General features: G+C 44.4%; 1 protein-coding gene across 1 annotated transcript in view; it reads left to right on the top strand.

Moving 5' to 3' along the window:
* Ttc3 (tetratricopeptide repeat domain 3) overlaps window positions 1-13,976 on the top strand; it is a 106,465-nt gene that overhangs the window by 91,058 nt on the left and 1,431 nt on the right. Inside the window, exons 37-45 of the mRNA XM_013027424.1 lie at window positions 1,012-1,108; window positions 2,147-2,247; window positions 4,920-5,010; window positions 5,960-6,061; window positions 8,723-9,022; window positions 9,108-9,405; window positions 9,460-9,559; window positions 10,337-10,463; window positions 10,648-10,764. Of these exons, the coding sequence (XP_012882878.1) occupies window positions 1,012-1,108; window positions 2,147-2,247; window positions 4,920-5,010; window positions 5,960-6,061; window positions 8,723-9,022; window positions 9,108-9,405; window positions 9,460-9,559; window positions 10,337-10,463; window positions 10,648-10,764 (1,333 nt within the window). The remainder of the gene's footprint in view (window positions 1-1,011; window positions 1,109-2,146; window positions 2,248-4,919; window positions 5,011-5,959; window positions 6,062-8,722; window positions 9,023-9,107; window positions 9,406-9,459; window positions 9,560-10,336; window positions 10,464-10,647; window positions 10,765-13,976) is intronic.

Here is a 13,976-nt window from a genome sequence, read left to right as displayed (position 1 = left end):
TCCTGGGTTGCATTACAAGCATCTATTGTGTTGCTTGAAATGTTAGACTGTACCAAATGCCCTTTTAATGTTCCTACTGGAGGTAATGAGTTTCCACATAGGCATAATATGTTATCAGTGGTGAGCAGTTATATTTTGCTTTTCTCATTTGATAATTTCATATGCACACTTCATTTCCAGCATATTGCATGGCCACCTTTTTTTTAGCGTTTAGTTTCCTTTTCCCCACATTGGCTGTTAAGAAGTATGGCTAGGGGGCCGAGGGGAGGATGGGAAGGGATGGGAAGGAGAAACAAAGGAGGAGGCTACAATGCTTGATAAGAAATGTACTCATTATCTTGCCCATGTAATTTTAACCCCTCTGTACAGTATTTTCACAATAAAAAAAAGATAATCAAAAGTAAACAGTGAGGGGCTGGGAAGGTGGCTCAGTGGTAGAGCGCATGCCTTGCGTGCCAGAGGTCCTGGGTTCAATTCCTCAGCACCACATAAGCAAAAAGAAAAAAGCCAGAAGTGACGCTATGGCTCAAGTGGTAGAGTGCTAGCCTTGAGCTGAAGAGCTGAGGGACAGCACCCAGGCCCAGAGTTCAGGCCCCATGACCGGACCCAAAAAAAAAAAAAAAAAACAGTGAGATATCCACATTTTTAAAAAAAAAGTGTGGCTATGCGCAATTATGCACAGGTCATTCTTTTTTGTTGAGTCTTTTGCTCGTATGTCAATAATTTCTGGCCCCAAAGGGAATTGATGATAGCATTCATTCACGTGGCAGGTTGTATTCTACCTGCACTCGTAACCAGTGGCCTGTCATGGCATCCTCCATCTCTCTCAGCTTGGCCCTCAGATACTCACCTGGGGTTTTACACTTTCCTTTGGTCATTTGTAAAATGGAAAGAGCACACACATGTGTCCTGTTCTATGAGGAAATTAAGTGTGGCTTAGTCTTAAAATTGATCTGGCCTGGAGTTGAATTTGTTCTCAAGGTTTTTGTTTTTTTTCTTTCAACGTTGTAGTAATACATTTACAAGTGAGAAAATGCAAATAGAAGAGCGTATACAGAAAGGGAAGGAGTGCTGTGAAGAGAGTCGACAAAGAGCCATGGCTGCAGAGGTGAGTGCTGGTCTGTGAAGGACACTGCTGAGGCGCAGGTGTGCCAAGGCCACTTTTTGGGTTTTGTGTTTCTTTAATTACATGCAAGGCATGATGTTACTCTTGGGAAATGGGATGAGATATTTCCATTACCTATAATCCTGTCTCTCCCCAACACAGCCACTCTCCCTGTGTTACATACATGTATTCATAATGCACAACACCCTATAGTCACTTCCCATACTGTACACTATAACTTCAACGTATTTAATCAGGTAATGTGCCATGACATAGCCAACCATAAAATGAAAATAATGTACTAAGAATATACTCCTGTTGGGCACCTGTGGCTGATGCCTGTAATCCTACTTAGGAGGCTGACATCTGAAGATTATGATTCAAAGCAGTCCAGCAGGACTAGCTTATCAGTATATGAGACTCTTATATCCAGTAAACTACCAAAAAGCCAGAAATGGAGCTGTGACTGAATTGATAGAACACCAGCACTGAGCAAAAAAAAAAGGCTCATATGATTCACACCTGTAACTGCAATATTATATTCTCTTTCTTGCCAGAAGAATATGTACCAGTACTGTGCATTATTTGAAAAACCACTAAGACAAGAATAAAAATGATGTCTGCTTTTATTTACATTGTTTTCTAAAGCCTGGCTGTATGTTTTTCTAGTTGAGATTCTATGGGGCTTTTTGACTGATTGTATAGCCCACGGTTCCTCCACAAGCCCTTGGCTCTGATTACACACATACACACATAGAAAGTGTGCACAGTTCACCCAGCTCCATGCTTGTATATGCCTTAAGCAGAAAGCCATGTACAATAGTGTCACATCTGTAAGAAGGATCACTAAAGTAGACTTTTTAATGTCTTTTGTTAGTCTGTTCTCAAATCCCAAATCATAGCATAGAGAAGTTCTGGTAATCCTGTCCCGATTCTTCCTTTAAGGAGAAATTGGAAAATGACTGTAAATCTTAATGTTTTAACTTGTAAATAGTTTGTTTATATTTGAAAAATGCCTAAACATCTTTAATTTGCTGGCAGGTATCTGTGCTTGAAAACTGGAAGGAGCATGAGGTGTATAGGTTACAGAGCATGGCATCGCAAGCAGAAGCCTACCTTAAGAACCTCAAGCTGACCAGCAGGTAGTATGGCCTCTCAGAGGTTCTCCAGCAAGTTGCTTAGGAAATGAAATTAGAAAAGATTTTAAGATTAGGACCATTTCGTTTTAAATAGATACAGTTGCAGAAAAATCAAAATATGAACAAAAGAAGTGGAGATCAGGAGAATTAGTTTGAGGTCAGCATGAGCAAAAAATTAAGAGATTCCATTTCTAAAATACATTGATAAACAGTTAAGTCCAGGGGCTGGGAAAGTGACTCAGTGGTAGAGTGCTTGCCTTGCATGCATGAGGCCCTGGGTTCGATTCCTCAGCACCACATAAGCAAAAAAAGAAAAAAGGCTGGAAGTGGCGCTGTGGCTCAAGTGATAGAGCGGTAGCCTTGAGCTGAAGAGCTGAGGGACAGCGCCCAGGCACAGAGTTCAGGCTCCATGACCATACCCAAAACAACAACAACAAAAAAAAAAAGCAGTTAAGTCCAGTGGTATGTGTCTATCAGCCCAGCTTTCTGGGAGTCATAGATAGGAGGATTGAGGTCCAGCCCAGGCCAGATATAAACAAAAGACCCTATTCAACCACTAAGACAAGCAAAAAGAGCTGGAAGAGGGGGCTGGGAAGTTGGCTCAGTGGTAGAGTGCTTGCCTCGCATGCATGAGGCCCTGGGTTCAATTCCTCAGCACCACATAAGCAGAAAAAAGCCAGAAGTGGCGCTTTGGCTCAAGTGGTAGAGCACTAGCCTTGAGTTGAAAAGCTGAGAGACAGCACCCAGGCACAGAGTTCAGCCCCCACGACCGGATCCAAAAAAAAAAAAGCTGGAGGAGGGGCTCAAGTGGTACAGAACCAGATTGGAGGATTCAGGCCCTAAATTCAAACCCTAGCATTGCTCCCACAAAGTCCAAAGTATCTCTGTCCAATTCTATATAAATATATAGTTAATCTTACCAAATAAGTTCATTAATGATAAAAGTTTACATATTTTTTCCACTAGATAGAATTTCTTCTCATATTTATCATTATAGTTTTCTGACCTGAATTTGAAAGGTTGATTAGTATTCCAGCATACAAACTGTCAACATGGCATATTGCATTTCTCCATGTAAATTTTATCGATTTTTTTTTGGGGGGGTCAGTTGTGGGGCTTGAACTCTGGATTTGGGAGCTGTCCCTGTACTCTTTAGCTCAAGGCAAGTGCTCTACCGCGTGAGCCACAGCGCCACTTCCAGTTTTCTAGTGGTTTATTGGAGATAAGAGTCTCATGGGCTGGCTTTGAACCGTGATCCTCAGATCTCAGCCTCCTGAGTAGCTAGGATTACAGGGGTGAGCCACCAGCACCCGGCAGGTTTTATTGATTTTTGAGGTACTGGGAATTGAACACAATGCATCACACATTTAAGGCAAGAATTAGCTACATCCCCAGCTCTTGCCATGGATTTCCATGCAGGAGATTGCTTTTCATCTGATGCTTTTCGTCCTGTTATGCACATTGGTCTTTTGTTTTTAATTCCAGGGTTTTCATTTTCTTAGTTCTTGATTTTTTTTTTCATTCAGATTTCAGACTCTCAGAATTGAACCAGGAAGGTTCTGGTTGATTGTGTGCATTATAGAAAAAGATGTAGTGTGTATTTTTTTCCTCTTTCATTTTCAAGACTTAATTTTTTTTAACAGATATCCTTACAGGTAAGTGGATATGCTGATTCAAACTATAGGACTAGTTCAACTGACATATAGATCAAGTAGTTGAAAAGCCTCTGTTAAATAGTTTATTATTGGTTGTGGATCACAGCTTATCTTATATACCATTTTATCCAGTACTATACACTCCTCCACTAAGCCTTTCTCTAGTGTTTCTTTTTAGGGAATGTTATGCTAACTCTGCCTGTTTCACCAAAACACAAGTAAAGAAACATTCTGGCTGGGCACTGGTAGCTCACGCCTATAATCCTAGCTCATCAGGTGGCTGAGATCTGAAGATTGAAGTTTGAAGCCAGCCTGGGCAGCAAAGGCCATGAGACTCTTATAAGACTCCAGTTAACCGCCAGAAAACCAGAAGTTGAGCTGTGGCTCAGTGTTAGAGCACTAGCCTTGAGCAGAAAAGTTCAGTACAGCACCCAGGCCCTGAGTTCAGGCCCCATGACAGAAAAAAAGAAAGAAAAACAAACATTCTGTTTGTTCTTTAGGATGTGTTAGGCAAGCTGACACAATCACAGACTGCTGGTATTTCTGATCTTCTCAAGCATGTGTTGTTCCTTGCAGTCGAGCCAGATCCATGAATGCTAAGGTCCACACTTACCTTATTCTGTGTGGTCCCAGCCTTTCCTTTTACACAGCCAACTGGGCAGTTAGGTGTTATTGGATTGTTTTGCATGTTCCAGATTTATTTATTTTACTTTTTTTTTTGTCAGTCTTGTAGGGCTTGAACACAGGGCCTGAGCACTGTCCCTGAGCCTCTTTGTGTTCAAGGCTAGCTAGCACTCTACCACATTGAGCCACAGCACCACTTCTGGTTTTCTGGTGGTTAATTGGAGATAAGACTCATAGACTTTCCTGCCCAGGCTGGCTTTGAACCTCGATCCTCAGATCAACCTCCTGAGTAGCTAGGATTTCAGGCATGAGCTACTGAAGCCTGGCTAAATGCAGGCTTTTATTTTGTCATTTTTCTGCAGTGTTTAAGCAGTGGCATCTTTTTAACTTTTCCAGTGATTCTGCAGGATGTCTTGACATAGAGTCCGATATACATTCATGGGAATCATTTCTTTCTAACGTTACAGAAGAAATTAAGAAAGCAAAGGTAAGCTGTAAAACTTTTCATTATTCTGTCAAAATCTGTAGGATGGTTATAATTCTCAGAATGGTAGTGTCATGTTTAAACTTTTTTAACTATTGGTAGCAATAATATACTTTTGTTGACATTCTGAGTTTTTTATGAGGTTAATAATCAACTCTGTCCTTGATTGATATAGTTAAGTTATATATGAGAAATTTTTAGAGCATTCTAATTAGTGAGATCTTACTGTGAACTTTCAAGAAATAATTGTGTTGGCCGGGCGCCAGTGGCTCATGCCTTTAATTCTAGGTACTCAGGAGGCTGAGATCTGAGGATCTCAGTTCAAAGCCAGCCCGGGCAGGGAAGTTCGTGAGACTCATTTCCAGTTAACCACCAGAAAACCAGAAGTGACGCTGTAGCTCAAGTGGTAGAGCACTTGCCTTGAGCTGAAGTGCTCAGGGACAGCGCCCAGGCCCAGAGTTCAAGCTCTACTTCCCCGCCCCCGCCCCCCCCCCAAAAAAAAGCAGCAGAAGAAGAAGTAATTGTGTTAAGTAGCGCACGGGTAGTTCATGCCTGTAAACCTAGCTGCCCAGAAGGTTGAGATCTGAGAATTGCAGTTCAAAGCCAGCCCAAGCAGAAAAGAGCTTCGTGAGATTCTTTTATCTCCAATTAACCACTAAAACACCAAAAGTGGAACTGTGGCTTGAGTGGTAGGATGCTAGCCTTGAGCAAAGGAGCTTAGGGACAGCACCAAAGTCCTGAGTTCAAGCCCCTGGATCAGCACCGAAAGAGAGGTGGGGGGGAGAGGGAGGAAGAGGGAAAGGGAGAGAGAGAGACAAATTGCCTTACTCTAATACATTTCGTGTCAGTTGTGTTTCTTAGAAAATTCTTGATCATAGTGGTGTACACTAAGGAAAAAAATGATTTTCCTTAGGAATTTAGAAAAACTTCACATTTTCCCTTCTACCCACAGGCTGAGTTTGAAGAGCAAATTGAAGCAATTAAAAATGGTTCTCTGCTCAGTGACCTTTCTAAAGTACAGATTTCTGAGCTTTCATTTCCTGCTTATAGTACAGTAAGTCTGTTGCATCTTATTTTGATAGGGAGGGGGAAATGAAGCACTTTTACCTGGTCCATATAGCTTGCTGGCAGTGTTCTGGGATGGGATGGCGTTGTGACTGTCCTCATGCTTTCATTATTGGTGTCATTACTGTCCATAATGCTTTCATTACTGATGGAACGAACATCAGTCGGCAGCTGGGCATGTTCCCCATTTTCATGTACCTCATCTGCCTTTATTACCCAGGTGCTACCACACACGTGTGTGGTACTTGTATTCTCACATCTGAATCAAGGCATAGAAGTACCTGCAGTTGAATCAGACCCTCATTACTATTTGCACCCATGGTTCTCATTCCTGCATACCTGCAGGTGTTTCCTCATCACATACAGAATAAGTATGGCTATACCTCAGATATGCAGGGCTTTGATGGGCTAGCATAACACATTTTAATGTTAATTTTTGAGAGATAACATGAATGAAAGAAGATCAGACATTCTTTTTTTTTGGGGGGGTCCGGTTGTGGGGCCTGAACTCTGGGCCTGGGCACTGTCCCTCAGCTCTTCAGCTCAAGGCTAGCGCTCTACCACTTGAGCCACACTGCCACTTCCAGCTTTTTTCTTTTTTCTTATGTGGTGCTGAGGAATCGAACCCAGGGCCTTGAGCATACAAGACAAGCGCTCTACCACTGAGCCACCTTCCCAGCCCCAGACATTCTTATAAGAATGTAAAGACTGTTAAAAGGTCAATTAAAGGTGAGTTTTAGAATGCTTTGACATGACATGAAATACAGTGTCTACAAGCAGAGAAAGGAGAAACCTGATTTCTACCTTCTTGCTATTGCAAGACCCTTGATTGGGCCAGTCATGTGCCTGCAATGCAGTCTACTGTCCCCATAGAGCCCAGCCAGGGCTTCCCTCTCAGCTGTCCCTGCGCAGCCCTGCTGTGCTCTGCGCTGTTGGGTCTCCTACTCGAGATACCCTACTCAGCTCCTTCCATCAGTGATCTTCAACATCTTACGGGTGAAAAGCATAAGCACTTTCATTGGCCTGAATAAGAAGCAGGGTTTTATTTAGAATTGAAGATCACCTCTCATTTACAGCTTCTCCCAAGTCTTTACAATCTTCGAGCACTGTTACCAATAATTTGTCATTTTGGCTTAATGAAATTTTGTAATTGCTCAAAAGAACTTTTATTTTCAAATCCTGGAAAATCTCATTGTGCCCCTAAAAGCCATCCACTTTGTGTCTCATTTGCTTCTCATTCGCTCACTCATTGACTCAGTGGTGAACAAGCAGTGGGCCCTGCCGGGCACCAATGACTCAGGAGGGTGAGATCGGAGGATTGCGGTTCAAAGCCAGCCTGGGCAGGAAAATCCGTGAGACTCTTATCTCCAATAAAAACCACCAGGAAACCAGAAGTGGTGCTGTGGCTCTAGTGGTAGAGCATTCACCTTGAGCTGAAGGCTGAGGGACAACACCTAGACCCAAAGTTAAAGCCCCATGGCTGACCAAAAAAAAAAGAAAAGAACTGGGCCCTAAGAGTGGATGCAGAGCTTGGTGAAGGGACTGTGGGGAGCGCATCTGACTGTACAATACAAGACACAAGCGCCTGGGCCAAAGAAGCCTTGTCTCTATGCTATGTTATACAGTTTGAGCAATTCCTTAGATCTCAGGAATCTGAAAGTGCTCATTACTCAGCAACAAGCACAGTTTGCGTGGCCTGAGACAATTAGAAGTAGCCTGAAGGTAGCATGCACTGGAGATAAGAACCTCAGGTAGCATCAGCAATATCCACTGTGAGGGCATAGACAGAGGAGAACGTGGGATGTCAGTGGTTCATACCTATAATCCAGCTACACAGGAGGCTGAGATCTGGGGATTGCAATTCAAAGCCAGCCCAGGCAAGAAGGTTTGTGAGACTCTTGTCTCCAATTAATTACCAGAAAGCTGGAAGTGGAGCTATATATAGCTCAAGGGTTGACCACTATTCTTGAGCCAAAGGACAAACAGGCAGGTCCTGAGTTCAAGCCCCAGGACCAGCACCAAAAAAATAAAAGCCATAGGGAGAGCTAAGTCTACCTAACTGGCGGGAGCAGCACTGCTGGGTGTTCTATGGCACACGCTAGTGTTTTGATGAGTTGAGTCTGCTGTGGATTTTAGCTGCAAAGGGAAGAGGTAAGATTAGGTGGAGTGTGATGTTGGGCACGTGGTAGGCAAAACCTTCTCTCTCATTGAGGCAGTTTTTCTAGTTTCACAGGGAAAATAGTGAGAATTACTTAAAAGCCACCAATCGCCCTTTGTTCTAATAATGTTGTGGTCAGTAATTCTTTTAAAACAAAAATATCGCCAGGTGCTGGTGGCTCACACCTGTAATCCTAGCTACTTAAAAGGCTGAAGTCTAGAGACTGGCGTTTGAAGTCAGCCTAAGCAGAAAAGTATTCAAGACTCCCATCTCTGAACCAGCAAAAAACTGGGCTGAAAGCATGGTTCAAATGTTGAGTACCAGGTAAGCAAGCTGATCAAGTATGAGGTCTTGAGTTCAAACCAACAACAAAAGAATTTACCATTTTCAAATTTGATGTGCCCTTCAGTATAGTCCTTGGGTATTTCTCCTTTCAATTAATAATAACGACAATCACAAAATGATCCAACTACTGTCATATGTTCCACACAGCTTCATCTGAAGTCACTTTCTGAGTCTGAAGACCATGAGGATCCAGAGCTCCTGACTTCTGCAGGCAGCAAGATGGACATTATAGAGGACTGTGCAGATGAAATTCCTTTGGCTCTGTCAGCGGGGTCACTGTCCTGCGAGCAGACAGAGCCTGAGAAGGCTGGCCAAGCAGCTCTAGCAGAACAAAACCCGGAAGCAGAGCAGAATCAGCCTGCTCCTCCAGGACCTGCAGAACAAAGCCCCGCAGAGGACCAGAGACTGCCTGCTCCTCCTCCAGGACCTGCCGAACAAAGCCCCGAGGTAGACCAGAGACTGCCTGCTCCTCCTCCAGGACCTGCCGAACAAAGCCCCGAGGTAGACCAGAGACTGCCTGCTCCTCCTCCAGGACCTGCAGGAGGTAGACCAGAGACTGCCTGCTCCTCCTCCAGGACCTGCCGAACAAAGCCCCGAGGTAGACCAGAGACTGCCTGCTCCTCCTCCAGGACCTGCAGAACAAAGCCCCGAGGTTGACCAGAGACTGCCTGCTCCTCCTCCAGGACCTGCCGAACAAAGCCCCGAGGTAGACCAGAGACTGCCTGCTCCTTCTCCAGGACTTGCCGAACAAAGCCCCGAGGTTGACCAGAGACTGCCTGCTCCTCCTCCAGGACCTGCAGAACAAAGCCCCGAGGTAGAGCAGAGACTGCCTGCTCCTCCTCCAGGACCTGCCCAACAAAGCCCCGAGGTAGAGCAGAGACTGCCTGCTCCTCCAACACCTGCTGTTCACTCAAGCCAGTTTCTCAAAGGAACATTCAACATTGTCATGGCAAACTTGTCTCTGCTCTTCCCGTGGTATAGCAGGTATGAGTGTACAGTATTAGTGCCTGTTAAGCACTTCACTGAACTGAGGTGATCTGTTCCGATAAAATCATGGCCAGCCCTGTCAGGGAGAGAACTGTACAGTTGCTTAGCTCAGCAAGATAGATGTTTCTTTCTGTAAGCAGAAATGAGTGAGCATTTTTTCTTCTTTTTTGTGGGGTGAGGAGTGAACTCAGAGCCTTATGCATGTTAGGCAAGGGCACTAGCATTCAGCTATACCACCAGACCCCCAATAAAGGTGGTTTTGGTATATGTGTACTTGAACTCAGGGCCTAGGCATTGTCCTCTGAGCTTTTTTTTTGGGGGGGGGTCCGGTTGTGGGGCCTGAACTCTGGGCCTGGGCGCTGTCCCTCAGCTCTTCAGCTCAAGGCTAGCGCTCTACCACTTGAGCCACAGCGCCACTTCCGGTTTTTTTCTTTTTGCTTATGTGGTGCTGAGGAATTGAACCCAGGGCCTTAGGCATGCAAGGCAAGCGCTCTACCACTGAGCTACCTTCCCAGCCCTCCCCTGAGCTTTTTTGCACTATACTTGAGCCCCAGTTTCACTTTCCAGCTTTTTAGCGATTAATTGGATATAAGAGTCTCACAGACTACTGCCTGAGCTGGCTTTGAACCAAAATCCTCAGATCTTGGCTTCCTGAATATCTAAGATTACAGGCATGAGCCACTGGTGCCCATCTACTTAGCAGTAAAATAACAACAACAACAACAAAAACCTTTTCGTTGTTTATCATTTATTTTCCTCATCTTTTCCTTTCAGCATTGAACTTGTTGGATTTATCAAAAAAGTTCGAAGCAAAAACAAGAACTTATTCTCCGAATTGAAAGCTGATGAAATTATTCAGAAAGTGAGAGAACACATTCTAGATGAACAGAAAAAGAAAAAGGTATTTCATTTGGGCACAGTAAAATGTTCACCTTCATTCTTATTTGTAAAGTGTGAGAATTGGGGAGCAGAGGAAGTTCCATGGAGAAATTCAATAAAGACAGAAGGTAGTTGAACCTTAAGGTAACTGGCTTTGCTTTTCCCTTGTCCCTCCATCCCCTTCCCCATTCACCTTATTTCTGCAGCCAAATCCAAGAAAGGACCTGAGGACATCGGAGGTCAGCTCCGCTGCTTCTGTGACCCGGACTCCCCAGGGGCCATCCTCATCCAAAGCCAAGGGCCAAAAGGCAGTAGATAGCCCAGTGAGTATATAGCTGGTTTTGCTTTTTAATGAAGAATAAGGAGAAAACAAAAATTTAATAATGAATTATACCTCTTTCCTTTTTACTTCTTGAGCTAATTTATTTGGTCCTAAAATTAGAAACTAAATTACACTGTATTTGAAGATACCAGTAGAGCACTGGGTGGCTGAGACAAGTGCGCTGGGGCCAGGTGGGAAGAGACCCCCGAGCAGGAGCACGGCCCTCGGTGTGCTCGGCCTTCCCTCTCTCGCCCTTGAGCTGCTGCAGATGGTCAGAATCTTGTTTCAAGTGTAGTATTTTCAATAGTAGGAAAAAAGTAGGATATTATTATTTGCAGCTGGGGCTATTATACCTGTAACCTAAATTGAAAAGGCCATCTCACTGTCCTGTTTTATAGTAAAAAAATTAAGACTGGGTGCAATAGGCACACATTGTAATTCTATTTGCTCAGAAGGCTCAGATCTGAGGCTTATGGCTCAGAGCCAGCAGGGCAGGAAAATCTGTGAGACTCTTTATCTCCAATTAACTACCAAAAAGCCAGAAGTAGAGCTATGGCTCAAGCCTTGTGCACAAGCTAAGCAAGAGCACAAGATTCTGAGTTCAAGCCTTAAAACCCACACTAAACATAAAAATTAAGGAAATCAATACAGAAAATGGTCTAGAGTTCATAACATTCACTGAAGACGAGCATAGCCCAGAGCCTCATGCTGACTTCAACACAAAGCTCATCATCCTGCCGCCGGCCACAACGGCCCGGGCAGGAGACGCAGTGGGGTCGCACGCCACCTGTGTTGCCTCAGTGCTATTGGACTCTGGTGGGGAGCACACTTTTGCAGCTGTGGTACCGAGTGTGGATAACATTGAAGGAGCTGCAGACCCTGTGACAGTCCCCCCCGGGGAGTCAGCAGCTTGCCCTGGCACAGTGCCAGCTTGCAAACTTGAGCTTGCACTGGGCCTCTTTGTTATTCCTCCTGTACAGTTTTGTTTGCTACTAGTCTTTGGAGATTTTCCATATTATGGAGTCTGAGATTCTAGAATGTTTCCTCCCATCCTAGGGCATTTCCCAGGAATTGGATCCCATGCTCTGTGACCTTCTGGCTCAGCGGGATTCTGGGATATTTGCATGTGTATGCTGATGTATTGCTGTCCTTACCACTAGGTAGACCAGGTATCAGTTGAAGGAAAGTGATTCCCTGCTTCACAGTTAATGTTGAAGTAGTTTAAGGTAAAAAAGATGATTCATTTAAACTTTGTCACATTTTATGAGGAAAAAAAGTATTCAATTGGGGCTTGATAATCATAGGTAGTTTTTTTTTAATTGAGAGCAATTTGTTCAGTATTTTTACATTACAGAAGTAACATATTCACAATACAAAGTCCAAATGGTAAAAAGGCATTTGAAAGTCCTAAAGCTAGGTGTGGCGTCATACATTTGTGATCCCAGCCACTGGGGAGGCTGAAGTAGGAGGCTCATGAGTTCAAGGCCAGCCTTGGCATATGTGGAGATCTCCATCTCAAAATCAACACCCTAAAATGTAGCCACTAATCGGCATTATAACGTTGATATTTTCTAACCTCTTTGACTTGTTCGTGTGAATTTTGTCAAAACCGAATACTTTTCATACACTTTGGGATATTTCATTTTTGTGTGTGTTGCTCTTTTTTTTTTTTTAATCTTTTTTTGGGTCCGGTCATGGGGCCTGAACTCTGGGCCTGGGCGCTGTCCCTCAGCTCTTCAGCTCAAGGCTAGCACTCTACCACTCGAGCCACAGCGCCACTTCCGGCTTTGCTTATGTGGTGCTGAGGAATCGAACCCAGGGCCTCGAGCATGCAAGGCAAGCGCTCTACCACTGAGCCACCTTCCCAGCCCTGTGTTGCTCTTTTCTGAGTTACTATACCCATTTTTCCACACTTGGAAACAGTCAAGCTAACTGTAGGTTTTTTCCAGCTTAACTTGAGCTTTGCAGAAGTGCTTGGAGAGGCCTTAACTTGTACTTCCTCAGGGCTGTGGCCTCCGTTTCTTCCTGATCCTTGAGTCACACATGGACACCCATCAGCGGCTTGAACCCTCGTACTACTGCTTATGCCCAATCTGAGCCCCATCTGTGCCATGAGGAAGAACGGGACAGCCTGGCCTCTGGGCCCTGGCTATAGTTCTTATCCTTGATCTGAATCCACTCCTGCCACTTGCATTTGTCGTTGTTCAAACGTGTGACTTTCTGGGACCTATGTTCCTCATCTGCTGTAAAGGTCCAGGTAAACAAGACTCACTTCTCGTCTCCAGGATGCTCAGAGTTGAGCAGTGAATTAGAGAAGTTGCTGGTGACTTCAGGCAGGCAGAATTCTGGACCTCATGGCCTAGATGGCACTCATTACACTGTGCTCAGTACACTGAGACACAGAAGCTGGAAATCTGTTCACTTCTGTGCAGCACCCCATACACTCCTGGCCACATACAGGCTCAGTTTGTTTTGTGTTCATTTCAGAAGTAACTATGTTCATGGAAAACTTTAGAAAATAGTAGAAAATAGTCTTCCTTAACAAGAAATAATTTTTACTATTTTCTGTGTCTTACCAGATTCTTTCCTCGGCTGTTTGTAAACATTAATTCCCTTTAGTTTTATATAATTGAATGTCAGCCAGACACCTATGACTGATGCCTGTAATCGTGGTACTCAGGAGACTGAGATCTGAGGATTGTAGGCAGGAAAGTCCATGGTACTCATATCTCCAAGTAATCAACAGAAACTCAGTACTAGAGCTGTGGCTCAAGCAGTAGAGCAAAAAAACCTCAGGAACAGCTCCCAGGCCCTGAGTTCAAGCCCTAAAACCAACACACGAAAAACTGAATTATATAATAAATACCATCTTATTACCTGCCCCTTTTTTTTTCCCCATCGTGGTGCTTGAACTCTGGGCCTGGATGCTGTCCCTGAGCTCTTCAGTTCAAGGCAAGCTCTCTACCACTTGAGCCACAGTGCTACTTCTCGTTTTCTGGTGATTCGTTGGAGATAAGAATTTCACGGACTTGGGGCTGGGAAGGTGGCTCAGTGGTAGAGCGCTTGCCTTGCATGCATGAGGCCCTGGGTTCGATTCCTCAGCACCACATAAGCAAAAAGAAGAAAAGCCGGAAGTGGCACTGTGGCTCAAGTGGTAGAGCACTAGCCTTGAGCTGAAGAGCTGAGGGACAGCGCCAGGCCCAGAGTTCAGGC

This window comes from Dipodomys ordii, unplaced genomic scaffold (genome assembly GCF_000151885.1).
Source record: "Dipodomys ordii isolate 6190 unplaced genomic scaffold, Dord_2.0 Scaffold104, whole genome shotgun sequence".
In the NCBI taxonomy this organism is placed as follows: Eukaryota; Metazoa; Chordata; class Mammalia; order Rodentia; family Heteromyidae; genus Dipodomys; species Dipodomys ordii.
The sequence above is the reverse complement of the archived record's forward strand: the minus strand, read 5'-3'. Positions and strand labels throughout refer to the sequence as shown.